This window comes from Balaenoptera ricei, chromosome 7 (assembly GCF_028023285.1).
Source record: "Balaenoptera ricei isolate mBalRic1 chromosome 7, mBalRic1.hap2, whole genome shotgun sequence".
Classification (NCBI taxonomy): domain Eukaryota; kingdom Metazoa; phylum Chordata; class Mammalia; order Artiodactyla; family Balaenopteridae; genus Balaenoptera; species Balaenoptera ricei.
This window is the reverse complement of record NC_082645.1, coordinates 121,007,702-121,029,794: the sequence shown is the minus strand read 5'-3', so window position 1 is coordinate 121,029,794 and position 22,093 is coordinate 121,007,702. Positions and strand designations below refer to the sequence as shown.

At 57.7% G+C, this 22,093-nt stretch overlaps 2 protein-coding genes across 11 annotated transcripts in view; one reads left to right on the top strand and one right to left on the bottom strand.

Moving 5' to 3' along the window:
* ANKMY1 (ankyrin repeat and MYND domain containing 1) overlaps window positions 1-8,826 on the top strand; it is a 36,799-nt gene extending 27,973 nt beyond the window's left edge. For 9 of the 10 annotated variants that reach the window (XM_059929114.1, XM_059929105.1, XM_059929113.1 and 6 more), the window contains one exon: window positions 8,259-8,826. In XM_059929114.1, coding sequence (XP_059785097.1) covers window positions 8,259-8,386 — 128 coding nt within the window. In that variant the 3' untranslated portion in view covers window positions 8,387-8,826. Of the gene's footprint in view, window positions 1-7,779; window positions 7,836-8,258 lie in introns of those variants that run through there. The other variant, XM_059929106.1, reaches the window with a different exon arrangement.
* A 528-nt stretch (window positions 8,827-9,354) lies between these two features.
* GPC1 (glypican 1) overlaps window positions 9,355-22,093 on the bottom strand; it is a 29,515-nt gene continuing 16,776 nt past the window's right edge. The window contains exons 2-9 of the mRNA XM_059929104.1: window positions 16,749-16,907; window positions 14,292-14,683; window positions 13,498-13,663; window positions 12,584-12,714; window positions 12,379-12,498; window positions 12,146-12,279; window positions 11,611-11,786; window positions 9,355-11,213 (exon numbers count right to left, since the gene is read on the bottom strand). Coding sequence (XP_059785087.1) covers window positions 10,978-11,213; window positions 11,611-11,786; window positions 12,146-12,279; window positions 12,379-12,498; window positions 12,584-12,714; window positions 13,498-13,663; window positions 14,292-14,683; window positions 16,749-16,907 — 1,514 coding nt within the window. The 3' untranslated portion in view covers window positions 9,355-10,977. The remainder of the gene's footprint in view (window positions 11,214-11,610; window positions 11,787-12,145; window positions 12,280-12,378; window positions 12,499-12,583; window positions 12,715-13,497; window positions 13,664-14,291; window positions 14,684-16,748; window positions 16,908-22,093) is intronic.

Here is a 22,093-nt window from a genome sequence, read left to right as displayed (position 1 = left end):
CTTGGTGCATTTCCCAATCTTTTTCTCCTGTTTTCTTTTTAAAAATAGACTTGTTCTGACCTTATGGTTTCCATCTCTCCCTTTGCCCCTCTCTGATACTACACAACACCTAATTTTATTTACTGTTATTTATTGAAGTATACTTGATTTACACAGTCTTACGTTATCAACAGTTTTAGGTGTACACCATAGTGATTCGATACTTTTATGGATTACACGCTGCACAAAGTTATTATAAAATATTGACTGTATTCTCTGTGCTGTACATTACATCCCTGTGACTTATTTTATAACTAGTAGTTTGTACCTCTTTTAATCTCCCTCCCTTATTTTACCCTTCCCCCCCCTCCTCTGGTAACAACTTGCTTGTTCTCTGTATCTGTGAGTCTGCCTCTGTTTCGTTATATTTGTTTTGTTTTGTTCTAGCTTCGACATATAAGTGAAAACATACAGTACTTGTCTTTCCCTGCCTGACTTATTTCACTTAGCATAATACCCTCTAGGTGCCTCCATGTTGCTGCAAATGGCAAGATTTCATTCTGTTTTATGGCTGAGTAATGTTCCATTGTATAAATACACCACATCTTCTTTACCCATTCACCTGTCAGTGGGTACTTAGGTTGCTTCCATATCTTGGCTATTGTAAATATTGTTGCTATGAATATTGGGGTGCATATATCTTTTCAAATTAGTGTTTTCCTTTTCTTTGGATTATAAATACCTAGGAGCGGAATTGCTGGATTGTATGAAAGCTCTATTTTTAATTTTTTGAGGAAACTCCATGCTGTTTTCCATAGTGGCTGCACCAATTTCCATTCCCACCAACAGTGCCTGAGGGTTCCCTTCTCTCCACATCCTTGCCAACACATGTTATGTTGTCTTTTTGATGATAGCCATTCTGACAGGTGTGAGGTGATATCTCATGGTGGTTTTGATTTGCATTTCCCTGATTGTTAGTGATGTTGCGCACCTTTTCATGTGTCTGTTGATCATCTGTCTGTCTTCTTTGGAAAAATACCTATTGAGGCCCTCTGCTTATTTTTTAATCAGATTGTTTTTTTGATATTGTGTTGTGTGAGTTCTTTATATATTTTGGATAGTAACCCCTTATCAGACATATCATTTGCAAATATCTTCTCCCATTCAGTAGGTGGCCTTTTCACTTTGTTGATGGTTTCCTTCACTGTGCAAAAGCTTTTTAGTTTGACGTAGTCCCATTTGATTATTTTTCTTGCCTTTGCCTGAGGAGACAGACCCATAAAAATATTGCTAAGAATGATGATGTCAAAGAGAGTACTGCCTATGTTTTCTTCTAGGAGTTCTATGGTTTCAGGTCTTACATTCAAGTCTTTAATCCATTTTGAATTGATTTTTGTGTATGGTATGAGATAGTGGTCTAGTTTGATTATTTTGCATGTAGCTGTCCAGTTTTCCCAACACCATTTATTGAAGAGGCTGTCTTTTCCCCATCATATATTTTTGCTTCCTTGTTGGAGATTAATTGACAATGTGTGAGTGGGTTTGTTTCTGGGCTCCTTATTCTGTTTCACTATCTAAGTGTCTGTTTTTGTGCCAGTGCCATTCTGTTTTGGTTATTATAGCTTTGTAATACAGTTTGAAATCAGGACGTGTGATGCCTCTAGCTTTGCTCTTCTTTCTCAAGATTGCCTTGGCTATTTGGGGTCTTTTGTGGTTCAATACAAATTCTGTAATTGTTTTATTTCTGTGAAAAATTCCATTGGTATTTTGATAGGGATTGCATTATATCTGTAGAATGATTTGGGTAGTATGGACTTTTTAACATTAATTCTACCAATCTGTGGGCATGGGTAGTTTTCCATTTATTTGTATAGTCTTTATTTTCCTTCTTCAGTGTCATAGTTTTCAGAGTACAAGTCTTTCACTTCCTTGGTTACATTTATTCCTAGGTATTTTATTCTTTCTGATTTGATTGTAAATGGGATTGTTTTCTTGTTTTTGCTTTCTGATAGTTCATTATTAGTGTACAGAAAAGCAACAGATTTCTGTATGTTAATTTTGTATCCTGCAAATTTACTGAATTTTTATTTATTATTTCTAATAGTTTGTTGGTGGAGTCTTCACGGTTTTCTCTATATAGTATCATGTCATCAGTAAATAGTGACAGTTTTACTTCTACCCTTCCAGTTTGGATGCCTTTTCTTTCTTTTTCTTGTCTGAATGCTATGTCTTCCAATTCTATTGTTAAATAGAAATGGTGAGAGTGGGCATCCTTGTCTTGTTCCTAACATCTTAGAGGAAAAGCTTTTTACCATTGAATACAGTGTTAGCTGTTGGTTTGTCATAAATGGCCTTTAATATGTTGAGGTACATTCCCTCTCTACCAATTTTGTTGAGAGTTTTTATCATGAAAGAATGCTGAATTTTGTTCTGCTAGATGTTTATTGAGATGATCATGCGATTTTTATCCTTTGTTTTGTTAATGTGATGTTTCATGTTGATTGATTTGCAGATATTGAACCATCCTTGCATCCCTGGAATAAATTCCACTTGATAATGGTATATGATCCTTTTAATGTATTGTTGAATTCAGTTTGATAATATTTTGTTGAGAATTTTTGCATCTTTGTTCATCAGGGATATTGGTTGGTAATTTTCTCTTTTTACAGTGTCTTTGGTTTTGGTATCAGGGTAATGCTGACCTCACAGAATGAGTTTGGAAGGGTTCCCTCCACTCCAGTTTTTTGGAAGAGTTTGAGAAGGATAGGTGTTAACTCTTCTTTAAATGTTTGATAGAATTCACCTGTGAAGCCATCTAGTCCTGGAATTTTGTTTGTTGGGAGTTTTTTGATTATCGATTCAGTTTCATTACTAGTAGTTCGTCTACTCAGATTTTCTATTTCTTCATGATTCAGTTTTGGAGATTATATGTTTCTAGGAATTTATCAATTTCTTCTAGGCTGTCCAATTTGTTGCTGTATAACTGTTCATACTGTTTCCTTATGATGGTTTGTATTTCTGTGATATCAGTTGTAACTTCTCTTTCATTTCTAATTTTTAAAAATTTGGGCCTACTCTTTTTTTTTTTTCTTGATAAGTCTGGCTAAAAGTTTATCAATTTTGTTTATCTTTTCTAAAAACCAGCTATTTTATTGATCTTTTTCTTTCTTTCTTTTCTTTTTCTTTTTTTTTTTTTTGTTTCTATTTCATTTATTCCCACTCTGATCTTTATTATTTCCTTCCTTCTACTAACTTTGGGCTTTGGTCTTCTTTTTCTAATCTTTTGGGTGGAAAGTTAGGTAGTTTATTTGAGACTTTTGTTTGTTTCTTGAGGTAGGCCAGTATTGCTATAAACTTCCCTCTTAGAACTGCTTTTGCTGCATTCCATAGATTTTGGAAAGTTGTGTTTCTATTTTCATTCATTTCAAGGTGTTTTTTATTTTATCTTTGGTTTCTTCATGGGCTCATTTTTTTTTAGTAGCATGTTGTTTAGTCTCTACATGTTTTTTCCCCCCAGTTTTCTTCCTATAATTGATTACTAGTTTCATACCATTGTGGTCAGAAAAGATGCTTGATATGATTTCAATCTTCATAAATTTGTTAAGACTTGTTTTGTGGCCTAGTATGTCATCTATCCTGGAGAATGGTCCATGTGCACTTGAAAAGAATGTGTTTTCTGCTGTTTTTGGATGGAATGTTCTATAGATATTTATTAAGTCTTTTTGGTCTAATGTGTCATTTAAGGCCACTGTTTCCTTATTGATTTTCTGTCTGTATGATCTGTCCATTGACATAAGTGGGGTATTAAGGTCCTCTACTATAATTGTATTACTGTCAATTTCCCCCTTTATGTCTTAATATTTGCTTTATATATTTAGGTGCTTCTATGTTAGTTGCATACATGTTTGTGAACGTTATATCCTCTTCTTGGATTAATCACTTGATCATTATATAATGCCTTTCTTTGTCTTTTGTTATAGACTTTGTTTTAAATTCTGTTTTGTCTGATACGAGTATTACTACCCCAGCTTTCTTTTTGTTTCTATTTGTGTGGAATATCTTTTTCCATTCTTTCATTTTCAGTCTGTGTGTGTCTTTAGTTCTGAGGTGAGTCTCTTATAGGCAGCATATAGATAGGTTTTTTAAAAAAAATCCATTCAGCTATGCAATGTCTGTTTAATGGAGCATTTACTCCATTTACATTTAAAGTGATTATTGATGGGTATGTACTTATTGCCATCTTGTTACTTGTTTTCTGGTTGCTTTTGTAGTTCTTCTCTGCTCTTTTCTTCTTTTGGTCTCTCTTCCCTTGTGGTTTGATGATTTTCTTTAATGTTATGTTTGGTTTCCTTTCTCTTTTTTTGTGTGTCTCTATTGTAGGCTTTTGGTTTGTGGTTACTGTGAGGTTCATGTATATCTCTGTCTCTATATATCTATTTCTATATCTATGTACATATCTCTATATCTATCTGCCATCTATCTAATTTGTTTTAAACTGATAGTCATGTAAGTTCAAACACATTCTAAAAACTCTACATTTTTTTACTCCCCCACTCCACATTTTGTTTTTGATGTCATATTTTACATCTTTATATGTATCTCTTAACTCCTTATTGTAGTTAATTTTGTGACTTTTGTCTTTTAACCTTTGTACTAGCTTAAATTTTAAGTGGCTGATCCACTGCTTTTACTATATATTTGCCTTTACCAGTGAGATTTTTTTTGGTTTATTATTATTATTATTTTATTTATTTATTTTATTTATTTTTGGCTGCATTGGGTCTTAGTTGCGGCATGTGGGATCTTCGTTGAGGCATGCAGGATCTTTTGTTGTGGCGCGCGGGCTCTTCGTTGTGGTGCACGGGCTTCTCTCTAGTTGTGGTGTGTGGGTTTTCTCTTCTCTAGTTGTGGTGCACAGGCTCCAGGGTGCATGGGCTCTGTAGTTGTGGCACACGGGTTCCAGAGTTCATGGGCTCTGTATATTGTGGCAAGTGGGCTCTAGTTGAGGCGTGCGAGCTCAGTAGTTGTGGTGCGTGGGCTTAGTTGCCCCACAGCATGTGGGATCTTAGTTCCCTGACCAGGGATCAAACCCACGTCCCCTGCACTGCAAGGCGGATTCTTTTTTTTTTTTTTTAAACTGATTGGAAATTGAATGCAAACTAAGACCACTTGACTGTTACTGAAATGAATAGCCCAGTTTGCTTTTTTTTTTTTTTTAAAGAAATTCACGTTCTTTTATTTATTTATTTATGACTGTGTTGAGTCTTCGTTTCTGTGTGAGGGCTTTCTCTAGTTGCGGCAAGTGGGGACCACTCTTCATCGCGGTGCGCGGGCCTCTCACCATCGCGGCCTCTCTTGTTGCGGAGCACAGGCTCCAGACGCGCAGGCTCAGTAATTGTGGCTCATGGGCCCAGTTGCTCCGTGGCATGTGGGATCTTCCCAGACCAGGGCTCGAACCCGTGTCCCCTGCATTGGCAGGCAGATTCTCAACCACTGCGCCACCAGGGAAGCCCCCAAGGCGGATTCTTTACCACTGGCCCACGAGGGAAGTCCCAGTGAGATTTTTTTCATATATTTTCTCATTTCTTGTTATGGTCTTTTCTCTTTTGCTTAAAGAGGATGCTTTAACATTTCTTATAAGGCTGGTTTAGTGGTGACAAACTCTTTTAGTTTCTGCTTATCTGGGAAACTCTATCTCTCCTTCAGTTCTGAATGATAATCTTGCTGGTAGAGTATCTTTTGTTGTAGGTTTTTCCCTTTCAACACTTTGAATATGTTGTGCCACTCACTTCTGGCTTACAAAGTTTCTGCTGAAAAATCAGCTGATAGATTTGTAGGGGTTCCATTGTTTGTGACTCTCTCTTTTTCTCTTGCTGCCTTTAAAATTCTCTATCTTTACCTTGTGCCATTTTAATTATGATATGTCTTGGTATGTGTCTCTTTGGGTTCATCTTGTTTGGGACCCTCTGTGATTCCTGGACCTGGATATCTGTTTCCTTCTTCAGGTTAGGGAAGTTTTCAGCCATTATTTTATCAAATACATTTTCTGCCTCTTTTTCTCTCCCTCTCCTTCTGGGACCCCTATACTGTGAACATTAGTATGTGTGATGTTGTCTCAGAGGTTCCTTAAGCTGTCCTCATTTTTTAAAAATATTTTTTCTTTTTGCTGTTCTGATAGGGTGATTTTCACTATTCTGTCTTCCAGGTTGCTTACATGTTCTTCTGTATCACCTATTCTGCTGTTGATTCCCTCTAGTGTATTTTTCATTTCAGTGTCTTCCTCAGCTCTGATTGGTTCTTTTTTGTATTTTCTAATTCTTTGTTGACATTCTTACTGTGTTCCTATATTCTCTTCCCAAGTTTGGTGAGCGTTTTTCTGGACCATTGCTTTGAACTTTTTAGCAGGTAAATCACTTATCTCTGTTTCATTAGTTTTTTTCTCCTGGGGCTTTATCTTGTTCTTTCATTTGGAACATGTTCCTCTGTCTCATTTTGTTTGACTTTCTCTGTTTGTCTCTATGAAATTATGCAAAACAGTCACCTATGCTGGTCTCGAAGGCCTGTCCTTGTGTGGGAGTGTCCCTGTGCAGTCTGTGTGTGCCCAGTGGCTTCGGTGGGAGAGCTGGGTCTGAACTGAGCATGGCCACACCTTCTGGGGTGCACTGGCAGCTGCCACACACACCACCTTATGCACTATTCCAGTTTCCCCATCATCCAGCGTTCTCAGGGTGCTCTCTCTGGTTGGTGGGTAGTTTTTGGCATGTTGTAGTTTTTAAATTTGCTATTTTTTTTTTTTTTTGCTAATTTGCTGGGGATTTGCTCTTCCCTCTCTCCCTGGGGGAAATCACATTCTGCCTTACACTGGGCGAGCTCTGTGGGTGCTTTTGTATCTGCTCCTGTCTGTCGTCAGCTGAGGACCAGTGGGACTCTGATGCTGCTGGGAGATGCCTCTGCTCAGAGCCCTGGCAGCGAAGCTTTCTCGGCCCCCGCTGGCCAGCAGGGAGAGCTTTTTGTTCCTCCCACAGTCCAGGCCATACAGGGCTGCCAGCTCCAGCTGCCTGTCCCATGCCTGTCTGCTCACCTGTGATGCCCAGAAGGGAATGTTTCTGCATCTGATAACCACTCACACACTCACTGCAACCACACAGGGCCTTTTTTTTTTTTTTTTTAAGTGCATCGGACTTAGCTCTCCTGTGACCTCAGGTAGCTGTTGATTTTATAAATACTTTGATTTTGCCCAACATTTCAACATGTCTGCCGGGAAGTGGGTCATTTCAGCTGAGGCTACCATGTTGCCGTGACCTCTTCAAAGTAGACATTTCTTAATATTTTCTCCTGTTTCTTGATATTCTCATGTCGGGACAGTCGGTCTGATTCCCCCAGGTCAACGCTGCTGCATATTTTGAGATCTTGGGCAAGTTCCTTGCTGGTGTGTTTCTCTGCTTTCCCAGGCTGGGTATAGAAATGGGTTTATGCTAGAAACTCTGCAGGTTCCTGTCCTTATTTTCAGGCCACACGAAGGGAGGAGGGAAGTGTTTAGGGTCACTGAGGTTTCACTTTCGAGGGTGGGGTCCTGTCTAGAAGGAGTCCCTGCTGTGCAGAGGGAGGGTCTGCTGGGGTCTCCCGGGATCCCACCCATGTGCCCCATCTTTGATGGCCCTGTCACGTGTCTTCACTTTCTAGTAGGGACACAGACACCCTCATTCTAATCCTTCCATTATTCACTAGGGTCTTATGGTTGGGGAGTCACTTCTCCATCCTGGAAGTGACTAGCACTTTGATTATAAACATCACTTCTAGACGGAGGGCTTGTCTCCAGGTAAAGGAGACGGAGTGTCACCTGGAGGGGAGCAGAGAACGCATTCCTGCACGCGTATGCAAACACTGGTGTGTCTGAATGAGTGTGTGCATGCTTGTGCATGTGTGTGCACTGCAGACACCCACGCTGGCCTTGCACAGGCCACCCACAGGTAGCTCCCTGTGGAGCTGGCAGATCTCTGCCCATCAGTGTGGGTCGGTCAGGATGTCTGTGGCTTCCTGGATTCCCATGAGGAATGAACGGGGACCAGGAGCCAAGGAGGGGGAGCCTCTCACTGACCGGCACCTGGCCTGGGGTGGGCAGGGCTTGGGAGCTCCAGGGTGGTCCGGGGCCTGGCCCGGGGCAGGGAGGGCCCAGTGCTGCAGGGACAAGGCAGAGAGACCCCCAAGGTGGGCCCCCTCCCTTCCTGCTCCTGACCCGTCGGCTGTCACCTCACCCGTGGACTCCTTTCCCCCGACAGGGAGAATACATCCAGCTCTGTTCACAAGGGAACCCTTGCAGCAACGTGGCAACGAGCCACAGAAGTCTGCGACCCTGAAGCTGCCACGCAAGTCGAGGTGCTTATATTCCACCTACGGTCACGAGTGAGCGTCTGGGCACCCACCTGCCTGTACAGGGCTCCAGGAGGAGCTGGGCCAGCAGGAACGGGGACCACCCCAGGACTCGAGGAGGGGTGGGCGGGTGAGCACGCAGTTGCTGCCGGGCAGGTGTCCAGGGAGGCCTGAGCTTCGCCCCAGGCCCAGCAGGAGCTGCGACCCCTGCAGGCCTCCCTCCGTGGGGCGGCATTCTCCTCCCAGGGTGGGCTGCCTGGTCTCCCCCTGACCCTGTGCTGGGGGCCCTGCTCCTTACACTCACGGGGCCCAGGGTCCTGGCTGCTGGTCCTTCAGTGCTCCAGGGCCCCAGGTGACAGAGAGGCTTTGCAGAACGTTTGACTGGCAGGCCACCGTGGGCTGCGACACCCAAATGAAGTGACCCTCAGTGGCTCCCGCCTCTGTGTTGCCTCTGGCTGAGGTGCCGGGCCCTGCACTCGGTGCGGTGCTGCAGAGGCCGGTGTCCAGGTGGGGCCGCAGGGCCCCCCGGGGGCAGAGGTGGGTCTGGCAGCTTTACTCAGGGATCCCACGGGACTGCCTGGGGAAGGGCAGGGTGGCTGGGCAGGGGTCCGTGCTTTGGTGAGAGAAGCCAGGCGTGGCAGGGCTCTCTCTGGGGCACTGGGGGCTGACTGGACCATCAGGATGTCCCGCCAGGCCCGACCTCAGGAGACGCTGGTCCCCATGCTCTGACCTTCTGGGCATCTCTGAGGCTACTTGGCAGAAACTGGTAACGGGAACCTTCCTGGGACATGTGTCCGGATGTGTGTGTACAGAGCAGGGGCGGTGAGGGTGGACGGCAGGGGGACCCCGGTCGGGGGCAGGACGTGCACTCTGCAGCCGTGGGCCACACCGCCAGGCGCGATCTGTGCCCGAGCCCCTCCTGACCTCCCAACCAGCCACGGCCTGCTGTGCACGGCCCACGGCACACCCTTGCAGCCGGGCTGAGCACAGCGGGACCACTGCAGCCACACGCGGCCTCCAGCCTTTTATTCACACGAGGACTCAAAGAACACACGTCACCTGCTGACACCGTGCAGCACAAGGAGACAGCAGGCCTGGCCGCCGCCTGGCCAGTGACCGTGGCAGGGCCGCCCCTCCCAGAGATGCACGTAGGGCAGGGCCAGCGTGCAGGCCGCTCTGGGGCCGTCCACGTGTAGCTCAAGGGCGGCCGTCCTGGCACACGGGTGGTCACTGCCCCAGAGCCCCTGAGAGTTCAGCTAGCCCTCACTCGCAGGGAAGGAGGCCCCAAGCCCAGCCCCCTGCCCAGGCACGACACGCTTACGATGGGGTGGGTGTGCCTGTGAGGCTGGGCTGCTGGCAGAGTGCAGGACCCCACGCATCCCAGAAGCCCTAACCAGTGGCCAGGGGCCCCCCCCAGTCCTGTGAGGAAAAGCAAAGCAGCGCGAAGCAGCCTTCTCAGGGCCCGGGGGCTGCTTAGGACCACCTTCCCTGGCCCTGGTGGCTCAGCACCCCCCAGACCCTCAAGGACCCCCTCCCTTGCCCGGCTCCCTCTCTCGCCAGCCCCTCCCCAGGCCCTGCAGAGGGCAGGGCCCAGGAGGGTGGGCCCACAGGTCTACGGAGGGGCCTGGGTAGCCTGAGTGAGCGGGGCTGCGCCCAGATCCCAGGGCCGCAGAAGGTCACCCGGGACCTTCAAAAGCATCTCGGGAGGAGCTGAGAAAGCAGCTCTAGGTGAGAGAACGGGAAGCGCTTGCAGAGGATGCACGGCTGGAAAAGCCCTTAACTGTCAAAGCTCCCCGGGCCCTGCAGCTGGTGGGGTCAGGGAAGGGATGTCCCTCTGGCCCGCAGAGCCGGGTCTCGCTGGCCCTGAGCTGAAGTTTCACCAGCCACCCAGCATCCCTGTGGCCAGGTGACAGCCAGGGGTCACCTGCAGCCCTGGCCTGTGTCGCCCTGAGCTGGGACTGGCCCTGGGTCTGGGCGGAGACAGGGGGCAGGACAACAGCAGGTGGCGCGCCTGCACAGCCAGAAGTCCCCGTGTGGGCCGCGGGTCCACGTGGATGGCCAGGAGCAGCGGCCCAGCCCCGCAGAGACGCCGCTGAGAGCAGAGCCCAGAGGTGGCTCTGGGGGGGCGGGTCAAGGTTCATGCATGATCTCAAAGGCCCCGTTAGACCCTGGACGGCGGGAACCCCGACGCCCTCTCAGGGATTCTTGGGCGCTGGGGGTGGGCCTGGCTTTCAGACACCTGGAGCCCCCGGTGCTCGGCGGGGCAGGCGGGAGAGGAAGGCACGGCTCGCGCTCCGGGGGACACTGCTCGGGCCGCCTCCTCACAGGCCCTGGTGCTGCCGTGATGGCGCAGGAGCTGGGGGGAGAGACGGCACTGGCATCCCCGAGGTCCCTGAAATGCATGGCTTTTGGGGACACTGTTTCCTGCTGACCTGAGGGCCTCATACAAAACTAAAAGCCAGGGTGGCTGGCAAAGCCACTCACCCGGCCCCCAGCACGGTCACGGCCGCGGCCCCTCGCCGGCCCTTCCTGTCCCGCCCCGGGGGCTCTCGGCCGAGGGAGTTCAATACCGTCTGCTTCGAGTTTTGGCAAAGTCAGTCCTTGGCCTCGGTCCCTGGGGCCGGGCAGTTACCGCCACCGGGGCCTGGCTGCTGAGAGAACCAGGGTGAGGACGGAGAGGAGCAAGAGGCACGTGCAGGGCCGGGGGCAGCCCGTGGCTGACGTCTTCTGGCCCCCCTGCTCGGAAAGGCCGGGGAGGGCGTGGCTCAGGGGCGTCCGGGAGCTGGAGCCCTTCTTGCTGATCCTCCGGCCACACTCGTTGTCTGGGCAGCCCTCGCCGCTGCCTGAGCCGCTGCCGTCATCACCTGGCAAGGAGAGGAGGCTCCAGCGGGCCTGCCCCGCCCTGGGGACCCCGAGAGCCGCGGGCCCGCCCAGCCCTGGGGACCCCGGAGCCGTGTCCCCCCGCCTGGGCCTCCCGGGGCCGGTGACGCCAGCTCCATCCTGACCGCAGCACCCCGACCCCCTGGGCCTGCCGAGGCTGGGAGGACATCCGGGCCGGGTCACAACTGTGCCTGGGGGCAAGGGGCAGGGGGACTTTGTGACCACACCCGGGCAGCGGCTGCGTCCTCAGAGCCACTGTGGAGGCCGTGGGGCTGGGAGGGCCCCGTCCCCGGCACCCTTCCCCAGCTGGGGGTGCTCCCTGGCGTCCCGGCGCCAACCCTAGGCTCTCAGCCCCCAGGCCCCCCCGGGCCCCGCTCTCACTGGCGTCCTGGAAGTCCACGTCGTTGCCGTTGTAGGCGCTGCGCAGACGGTTGGTCGTGATCTTCAGCTGCATGATCTGCTGGCGGATGGTCATGTCGGGCTTGGTGATGTCCACCTCCACCTCGGGGTTGTTGATCTGGTTGGCCAGGCCATCGCCCATCACTTCGGGGAGGTACCTGGAGGCCGGGAAGGCAGGCCCTGGGTCACTGCCCCGCTCCCCGCACGAGGGCACTGCCCCAGCATGCCTGCCCACTCCCCTCCCCCCGTCAGGGCGGTGGCAAGCCTGAGACCCCCCCAGAGGCTTCAGGGGCCGACGGGAGCCCGTGCAGGCCCCGCTATGGCGGGGTGAGGATGCGCTGGGCACGGCGCCTGCTGTGGGGAGCTGGCACAGGGCGAGGGCTCAGCCCTCATCCCAGCTCTGCGTCCCGCTGCGTGTCCCACGTCAGGTATGGCCCTGTGCACACAACACCTGGTGCCCCAGACCGGCGAGGGGCCGTGGAGGAGGGACGGACTGTGTCAGCTGGGGGGCACCTACCGACCCTTGGCCACCCCGTTCCAGCAGCGGTCATCGCTGGCCGCGCTCATGGCCAACTTCTCACTGCACAGCGTCCCCGGGAGGCTGATCCAGAAGTCCTGGGCATCTCGGAGCTGGGCCTTGGCCTCGGAGACCTGCAGGGCAGCAGTCAGGCCACCGGGCACCCCGGCCCAGCCTGCCCTGGACCCCCAACTGCGCCCACCCGGGGCCTGCCCGGCTGAGGGGCCACTCACCAGCTTCTGCAGCGTGCCTGTGGGCGGCTTCTCCGGCAGCGCCAGCTTGCCCCGGCGCCGCTTCTCCTCAGGCTCAGGGCCCTGGGGGTTCACCTTGGGGTTCCCGCAGCCCTGGATGACCTGGGGGAGAACGCAGGGGTCCTGGAAGGGTACGAGGCGGTATCCGGGGCGCCCCCCCTCGCCCACCGCACGCCCCGGCCCGCACCTTGGCCGTTAGGGTGTCGCTGCTGTCCTGTAGGGCGCCGATGGCCTCTGCCAGCCACAAGTGCACGCCGCCGATGACGCTCTCTGCGCCCGTCGGGCCCCAGAACTTGTCTGTGATGAGCACCATGGAGTCTGGCACAGGCGTGAGCACACACACAGGGGGCACTTTGTACGTACGCGCACTGGCTCGCCACGTGCTACCACGCACACGGCAGCTTGTACGAGACGATACATCTGCATGTCGGCCCACGTCAGGCCAGCCCGTGTACACGTTAGCGCCTGTGTGCGTCGGCACACGTGTAGGTTGAGCACATGTGTGTAAGCTTACGCCTGTCGGCACACGTACACCTGGCCCACCACATGCCTATGTTACCTCACGTTTTCACGTTGGCTCGAGGCATGCCATCACACGTCCATGTTAGCACGTGTCTCCGCGTGAATGTGTGCTGGCCCACGTGTCAGCACGCGTTAGAACTTACGTATCTCGGTATACAGGCACGCTGAGCCCTCACGTCAGCCCACGTGTGTCGACATGGATGCACGCAGGCTCACCTCACAGCAGCAGGTGTACACACTGTGGTGCACCTGTGTTGGCACAGGTGCTTGGTGGCCCACGTCACGTCGGCACACCTCAGAGCTGGCCCACCCCAGGGCAGCAACGCACACGTTAGCTCATGCACGGGTTGGCCCGCTGTAGGTCACACACGTGTTGGCGCGTACGCGCTCGGGGGGGAAGGGCAGGACTGTGACCCCGCGGGGCTCCCTCCCGGGCAGCTGCCCACGTTGCACTCTGTTTGGGACGTTCAGGGGGCATCTTGTTCCTCGCCCCAGGGACCGCCTGCTCCAGAGGACAGGCCCGGTTCTGCACGCCCCCAACCCCCCTTCCCGCAGGTGGTGGCGGCAGTGGGAGCTCACCCAGAAGGTTCCTCCACTCGGCGTCCAGGTCGGCCTGGTTGGCCAGGCAGCCCTTGAGCACGTTGCGGCAGTAGTCGGGGCAGGGCCGGGCGCCGGGCACCCCCAGGCAGTGGGCGCAGTACACCAGCTTCATGACGGACCGTGCGCACTCCGGGCTCAGGGGCACCTGGGGAGCCAAGGCAGCCTGAGCGCAGCCCCGCAGCAGGTGCGCAGCCCCACGGGCGCGCCGGGGTCCTTCTCAGGTGGCCAAGCTGGCCTGCTGGCCGCGGCGGGGCTCCGTCTAATAACCGATACGCTCACAGTGCCACGCCTCCCGGAGCACGGTGGTCACTAACCCTCCCAGGGAAGCGGGAATACCGCCCACCATGCAGCGGAACGGATGGAGGCTGGGGCTGGGGAGGCTCGTTAGGGACCCCAGTTGGGGTGGAGGTGGCTCACGCCCAGGGCTGCAGGCGCCTGAGGCCGATGCCCTCCCACACCCGACGCTGGTGGGTCTGACGGAGCGAGCTGCCCGACGGGGCCAGGCATCCCCCGCCCCAGCCTCGGAGCACGCATCTCCCTCATCTCCCGTCTCCCGTCCACCTGACCCCTGGAGCCGGCTCAGCATCCAGCCGCAGCCCATCTCCTTCCCTTCCTGCCCGGGACCGGCCTCGCCATCGCTGCCCGGAGCACAGCTCGCATGCTGGATCCTCCCATCCGCCCGGGGTGGAGGGTGAAAGGAGGCACCGGGAGGCCCAGGGCCCCGGGGTGGGGGCGCGGGGACGTGCGGCAGGGGGCGGGGCCTCCGCGCGCACCTGGGCCACTTTCCGGACCACGTCGCTGGCCACGCCCAGGCCCTGCACAAAGGCGCGCGCCGCCACGAAGGCGCGGGTGGCGCGCAGGCGCAGCTCGCGGGGGGCCTCCCCGAAGGGCCGCAGCGGCTCGGCCTGCTTGCCCAGGCAGTCCAGGTAGTCGTCGGGCAGCAGCAGCTGCGGGTGCAGCTGCCGGAAGAGGCGCTCGAGCAGGCGGGCCCAGAACTCGGCCAGCGTCTCCTCCAGGTGCAGGTTGGCGCCGCGGTAGTAGAGGCGCAGCTCGGTATACAGGTCGCGGAAGGCCTTGGCGTTCTGCACGTACAGCTCTCCGAAGGCGCCCGGGAAGGCCTCCTGCAGCGCCCGCTCCGAGTCGTTCAGCAGGCGCTGGAAGTGATCTGCGCGCGGGAGACGGGCGTCAGGCCTTCCCAGAGCCCCCTGCCCACCCCGCGTGCTGTGGCAGCGCGACCGGCATTAAGGGGGCTCCGCCGGGGACCCCCGGTGCTCTGAGAGTCATCAGAGCCTGCTCGGGCCCTGGGTGCCCGCCCCCACGGGGCTCTGAGACCTCCCCCTCCTGGCCCGGGGTCTGGGCATCCAGAATCCATTTCTGAGCTGGGCCTGGAGCAGGGGACACACGGTGCCTCAGTGCCCCCCGAGATCACCTGGCAAGGGTCTGTGTGGAGGGGCAGGAGGGTGCTCTGAGTGGGGGTGGGACCCAGTGGGGGAAGAAGGCCCAGGGCGTCCCTCGCCTGCTTTCCCTCCCAGCAGCTCTCCTTGCGTCCCGCCCCCTCCCCCGGCCTCTGTCACGCAGCCAGGCCCCCTGCCCTGGGGGCGTGCCTCTGTGCACTATCCACCCTGCCCACCTCTGAGGCTCTCCTGGGCTTCCTGCCCTCCCCCTCCGTCCTCATCTCTCTTGGACGCCCTCCCTCTGGTTTTGGAAGCTGGCGAGCCTGAGGGTCTGGAGAGGGTCTCCCGCAGCCCTCAGGATGCACCCAGAGTCCCGGACAGGGTGCCGAGGCGGGGCGTGAGCGTGGGCCGCAGACCCCTGTGGTTTTGGGGAAATACCTCTGTGCCCCGTGTGCTGAGAACGAGGCCCCCAACGCCGTCCACCCCTTTCAGCAGGGAGACTGCAGGGTCCATAAGCACACAGACCATCCACTCAGACGCTTCCTCGAGAGCTGTGGCCAGCCCGCCCCACACAGACCCAAACTCGGGTGTCCAGGGACACAGGGCCAGGTTGGCTTTGCTCTGAGGCGTGGTGGACATCAGGCCTCTGGCCCTCGGACCTGTGTCTACACTCACCCCACCCAAGACCCTCCCGCAGCTCCTGCTGTGCCCCTGCAGCTCCCCAGGTGGGAACCGTGGGAAGGAGCGGACAGTCCAAGTTCCCATCCAGCTCCTGCCGTGGGACCCCGGGTCCTGGTCCCCACCCCAGCCTCTGGCCCAAATGGGCAGTCTGTAGCTCAGTCACTAGCCCAGCAGCACACGGGGTGGTCATGGGGCCCCCAATCCCATGGCCGGCCCCCAGCCCCATCTTTTGAGCAGGGTCCTGCTCTGAGCCAGGCCCCTGGCAGCCGGCCCAAAGGTGTGGTGCGTGAGCGTGGGCCCCGCGTCCTGGAACACAGCCACCCGAGGCCCCGCTAGACGCGGGTCCCAGGCGCACTTCAGACGAAGGCTCTGAGACCCCTGCCGCTGGTGGCCAGGTAAGGACTGCTCCCGAGGCACGAGGCGCGGAGGGAGCCAGATCAGGCACGACAGTGGGGCTGAGGCGCGGGGCGGGAAGTGGCACGCAGAGGGGCAGGTGGAAAGGACTCTCGGGGTGGGGGGGGGCACAAGTGGGCCTGGAAGCGGATGAGGAATCGCTTTGAACACAGATTAGTGTCCCGAATGGATGTTGTGCAGGCTCTGACATCAGCTGTCACTTCTGGGGCCCCTCCCACCGGCGCCCACCATCCCCTCCGAGGTGCCCGCTGTCAGCGTCACGACGTCATCCCACCGTCCCTTGTTTAGGGGCCCAGACACGACGAGAGAGCTGGTGAGGGGCTGGGAATAGATGACTGACACACACAGCTGACCTGGAGGCTCGAGGGCCATGGCAGGGGCCCCAAACTCCTCGTGCCCCCAGCCTGCAGCCCCGTCCTGGCCCCCCATCTCAGTCCTCACGCTGAGCTCCCCAGCTCCAGGCCAGCTGGTGGCCAGTGCCAGGCCTGTCCCTGGCAGGTGCCTAGGACAGCTCTGGAGGGCAGAGGGTCCCCTCTGAGGGGCTGATGGAAGGGACGGGCTGGCCCTCCCCAAACGTGCGTGCCTCGGGGTGGACAGAGACCTGCAGGTGACCCCCCGCTCAGGCCCCTGCACGCGGCCAGCGTTCTGCTACTACGTCCCCTCTGACCCTGCCTCGCTGCGAGAGGCCCCCAAGTGCCCAGCCCCCTGCCGTGAGCGTCCTGCGGCCCCGGAGCCCCTCACCGTCAAAGCCCCGCAGCTGGGCGGCCAGCGTGGCCTGCAGGGCCCGGCCGCTGTCCAGGAGCGCCGTCTCCAGCTCGGCGCGGCTGCGGTTGGCCAGGTTCTCCTCCATCTCGCTGGTGCAGCAGGTGTAGCCCTGGGGGCAGATCCGCAGGTGCTCACCTGTGGGGAGGGGCTGGCGTGAGGGAGAGGAGGGCTACAGGAGGCTGGGGGGCGGGGCACCAGGAGACGGGGCCTCGCGGCCGGTGGGCTCTCCTGCACAGCGGGGACGTGGGCAGCAGGCCCCGGGAGGCGGCACACAGGTGGGGCTGCCAGCCAGGGTTGGGGGGAGGCAGGCCCGGCTCGGGGCAGCGTCTAGGGTGGGCCGTGCAGCCCTCAGCGCAGGACACAGGAGCAGGGCTTCCTCTGCAGAATCCCACCTCTAGGACCCCTGGGGCAAGCCCCGGTGCGGATGGGTGTAAAGCAGGGGTGCGGAAGGCTGAGCCCCAGGGCAGGGCTGTGGGGTGCTGTCCCCACTCAGCCCCTTCCAGCTCTCCACGCCCCCTGCGTGTGAGGAGGGCCACCCCAGGTGCCCTGAGCAGCTCCGCTCACGCCTGGACCTCAGCACAGAGAGGCCTCAGGTCCTGCGTGGGGGGCATGGGGGGCTGCCAGACTCAAGGCTCACAGGGGAAGTGTCCAGGCCTGCCCGGCGCCCCTCCCTGGGCCCAGGCTGAGGACAGGGAGAGGAAGGGATCCCCGAGGGGCAGGGCAGGAGAGCCCCAGCCTCCCCGACCCCAGTCCGGGCTGCCAGCTCCCACGGAGGACAGCAGGCCCTGCAGGTTGGGCAGGCCACCCACCCACAGCTCCGGGCCGGCCAGAGGCCGTGGCCCCCTAGGCTGAGGCCCACCCCATCAGGACAGCCCGGGCACAAGTCTGCTGGGGCCCTGCTGTGAGACCCGCACCCACCTGGCAGGACACACTGAGCCCCCTCAGGTGTGTGCACCCTCCTCTGCACCCTCAAATCCCCCATCACCCCCGTGCCACCGCCCGGGCGCGGGGTCCCGGCAGCACTGCTTACAGCAGCGCTAGGACGTGACTGAGGTTGCTTCCACCGCTCTCGTGGTGCAGGGCGCACCTTTCAAACTGTGCTGGGCCCAGTTCTGAGGTGGGTGCTGTGAACCCACTTTACAGACCAGGAAACTGAGGCTGGCAGAGATGAGGGTTCCTGTCTGAAGTCACACAGTCAGGGGCCAAGTGGCTCCAGCCGCCCGATTTCAGGCCCCCATGGCCACTGCGCTGCCTCACAGCCCCCGAGGCCCACTCCCCACAGGCCGCAATTCCTGCCTCTAAGCGGGGCAGGGCACGGAGGAAAGTGGACGCAGGGGTCTGGCCTGGACAGAGGCTGTGTGGGGCTGGGGTCGAGGGCTCGCCCGGTGCGGCTGGCATGGTTGCAGGGGGTCGTGGAGCAGCCTGGGCAGAGATCTCTGGGTCCCGAGGCTGCCCTGAGGGGTGGGGGGCTGCAGGGTGGGCAGCGGCCTCCAGCGGAGGCCTTGCGGGGGGAGAGGGGTGGGTAAGACCAAGTCACTCTCCGCAGGCTGCATTAACCCTGAAGAGCCTGCGGGGGTGGCTCGGTCACACTTAGGTTTGAGTGTCTTCCTCTGCTGCACACGCCCCGGGGAGGCAGGGACAGGTGCGGAGGGCAGAGTCGCCCTATGGCCCGTCTGCAGCTCTGTGCCCATCAGTGTAACAGCGGGGAGAGGGCAGCGGTGCCCCAGGCGCGGTGGGAGGGGGCAAAGGGCGCTGCACACTCGGGTGGCACTCGAGGGAGGTGTCAGAGGCTCGGTGGGGAGGAAGGGGGGGTGGGCAGAGGCAGGAAGGGCAGCTCCCTCCCGCTTTTCCCTCACAAACCTGCCCCCAGCCGCCTCGTCCCCCGGGGCCCCCACCCCTGCTCCCAGGGCCTGCTGTCTAAGGGGCGCTGTGGCCTCCACCCTAGAACAGGGCTGCCTGTGGAGTAGACGTCGGAGCTCGTGTGCCTACGCCCTGCAGAGCCCCAGGCCCGCGGGGGTGGGGAGTCAGGGGTCTGGGACCTGCCCCCCCCCCCACCCCAGGGCGAGTCAGGCCTTTCTGGCCACGTGTGGGCCTCACGGGAACCAGCTGGGGTGGAGGGACAGAGCCCGGCTCCCCAGGGCCTGGCAGAGAGTAAGCACCCCCATCCCTGCCCTCCTTCCTTCGGGGCCGGGGTGGGGTGGGCGGGCACCTCTAGGCAGGGAGGGCTGGGACCCGAGGACGTCCCCAGAGACAGTTCTTCCTCTCGGCTGCCCTTGCTGACGCTGACCCGTGGCCCTGGACCATCGCCAGCAGGGGGCAGCTCACAGAGCAGGACGAGGGTCCTCCAGCCGGCGTCCCAGCTGGCACAGCAGGGCAGATACTGGACCTGTCTCCCTGATGGTGGAGGCTGTGCGATGGGGCCGTGTGCACCCAGCCAGGAGGGGCCTGGGCCCCGACCGCCCTCCCCCCGGCTTCCCCTCCAACGGCAGGGGCCAGGAGAGCACCCTTGGCGAGGCCCCTCCCCTGCTGCTTGGGACCAGCGGGCCGTGGTGGTGCCGGGCTGGGGGTCGGGGGCTGAACTGGGGGCGTGCCCTGGGGCTGGGAGTGGCTGCAGGTGCCAGCCTAGGCTCAGCTGTGACAGGCACCCAGGCCAGGCCGGATGGGTCACGGGGCAGCGGCGGGCAGGCAGGAGAGGCAGGAGGGTGCAGGCTGCGAGGTGCAAGCACCTGCGGGCCACAGGGGCCGGCGGCCTCCCCGGCTGGCCGCGCTCCCTCCCGAACCTTCCGTTCCTGCAGGCAGGAGAGAGGCGAGGACAAATCACCCAGGACCCCCTTTTCTCAGGCCGGCTCTGAGCGGGCTCCTTGGCGCTGTCGGCCCAGCCACCGCTCACAGCCGTGAGCCGCCCCCCCGCCCCCTTGGCCTCCCCGCCCCTCCCCGCCCCCCTGCAGCCTCCCTGCGGCCCCCCTCAGCCCTGCCTGGCTACCTCGTCCAGCCAGCCCGGTGACCTGCGCTGTTCCGGCCGCCCCAGCACAGCCCCCGTCCCTCCCTCCCTCCTCGGACACACACGGGAGTGAAGACACGGAGCCAGAGCCCGGGCGCCGGCCTGAGGCCCCGGGCAGGCTGGGCTGAGGCTCCCCGAGCCCGCGGCAGGGCAGATGCGGTGGCCGGTGCTAGTCGGTGGTCAAGGCACTGGCCCAGCTCGGCCTGGGCCCGCAGGTCATCTGTCGGTCCTGGACATCAGCCGGGCAGAGGTGGGCTCTGCAGGGCACCTTCCCAAAAAGCAAGTCTGTTCCCTGATCTAAGCCAAACGGCTGGAGGGGAGTGGGGCCTGCCAGAGAGCAGGTGAGCTCCCTGACCCTGGAAGTGTGCAAGGCAGACTGATAAAATTCCCCTCTTGTCATTTCAGACCTCCACCCCCAAACCCTCACCTCTTCTCGGCTAAACGCCTGGAGAAAGGGGGGCACTCGGGCCAGGCAGGAGGGCATGGCTGGTATTCCGTCCATCTTAGAGCTGCCCACTCCACCCCTCCGGTCCCCGCTCCCCACTGGGAGGCATCAGCCTGTCCCCTCTTCCCACGGACCCCTCCCATCGGCACTGAGGCTTCTCCCCCAGCTGGCCAGTGATGGCCCCTCCTTTCTTCCTCAGTCTGTTGCTGCTTTTTCAACAGCAGACTACATCCTTCTAGAACTCTCTCTTCCCTCAGCCTTTGGGACACCTCCTCCTTTCGTGATCCCAGGTTTTCTGGGGGGAAGAGGGGAGAGCTCTTTCATGGCAGGTTTGCTCCCCCATCCCCAGTCTCTTTAGAGCCCCTCCTCTAGGCCTGGTCCCCAGGTCCCAAGTCTCCAAACCCCCAGCCGCCCTCCCCAGGTTAAAACACCTGCACTCGCTTCCTACCCACACCCCCCGCAGTTCCTTCTCTTGCTGGATGGCAGACCACGTATCCGCCCTCTTTCCCCCATACTCAGACCTCCTGGGGTCACCCCAGATTCCGGCTTCTCCTCAGCAAGTCCCATCAGCCTATGGCTTAAACATCTTTAAGCCTCACACCTCCTGCCACCTGCTGACACAGCCACAGTTCCCAGACCTCCTAAGGGCACAAGCAGCCTCCTGATGGCGTTCCCACCCAGCAGTCCCCCCACCAGCTCTGCAGACCCAGTGCTTTAGCCCAAGACCCCATCGCAGCAGTGATCCCCATCACCAATGCTGGATGCAGACCTCATTCGTCCGGGCCCAGCCTGGCAGCCACTCCTGACTGGTGGCCCTAGAGCCCTCCCAAGGAGACTGCAGAGGAAAGATGGCGCCACACCAAGCCCATCTCTCCAGAAGCTTCTGCAGCTCACACAGGAGTATGCAGACTGCCTGCTCAACTTGACTTTAAAGCCACATCCCAGATGCTCTGCACCAACTAATCCTGCCGCCCCTAGAATACTCTTCGGCAATTCAGTGTAGGCAATTAGCCGCCCTCGTCTCCCAGGACGGTGCTGGAATGCAGCTCTGTGGCCAGTTCTAGGCACCCTGGCCTCCAAAACACGAGGGAGAGGCCCAGGTCTGGAAAAGCAGTTAGGGGGCTGCTTCCCTACCCCTGCCTTCTTCTCAGCTCTGGACCCCAGCCGGCCTGCTGAGCGGGTGGGGTGTGCAGAAGGCTTTCCCCAAGCAATTGACCCTTCTTGGGACAGATGCCCATGCCCACTCCTGCTCCTGGACCCCTTCCAGCTCCAGTGGGTGCTGCAGGACCCTGCTGGCACGTCCCCCAGCCTGCTGGTGGGGGGCGCTGGACAAATAACCCGAGGTCCCCTGGGCACCGCCCACAACCCGAGCTCCAGACCTTCTTTCCTCATCTCCTCACCCCGCCCCCCCCCGGCCCCAACCAAGAAGCGTTTGTCCCTCGCCAGTCTCTGTCGCAGGGTCACCCCGAGCACCTAGAGTCCATCCAGGGGGGCAGCCTCAGACCCACCTCGGACAGGACATTTCAACCACCATCCTCCCCCGTTCCTAACGCGGCAACAAAACCCATAACCCCTCCCGCCCCGCTCCCAGCGCGCTTCTCTACCCCTCACCGACCACCTCACCGCCGGCCCTAAGCCCCTCCACCATTCCGGCCACATGACAGCATCACCAAGGCGGCCCTCTGCCGCCGCTGCAGAGCCTCCGCCACGCACGGGGACCGAAACTGAGGGGTCTCGGCTGCGACCCCTCTGCGCTCGGCGGGAGGGGTCCGCCCCTCAGGCTCGCCAGGGGTCCCGCTGCCCAGGGGCTGCGTCGCTGGCGGCGGGACAAAGGCCGAGCGCCCGGGCGCCAGTCGCTGCCGGCCAGGGACCGAG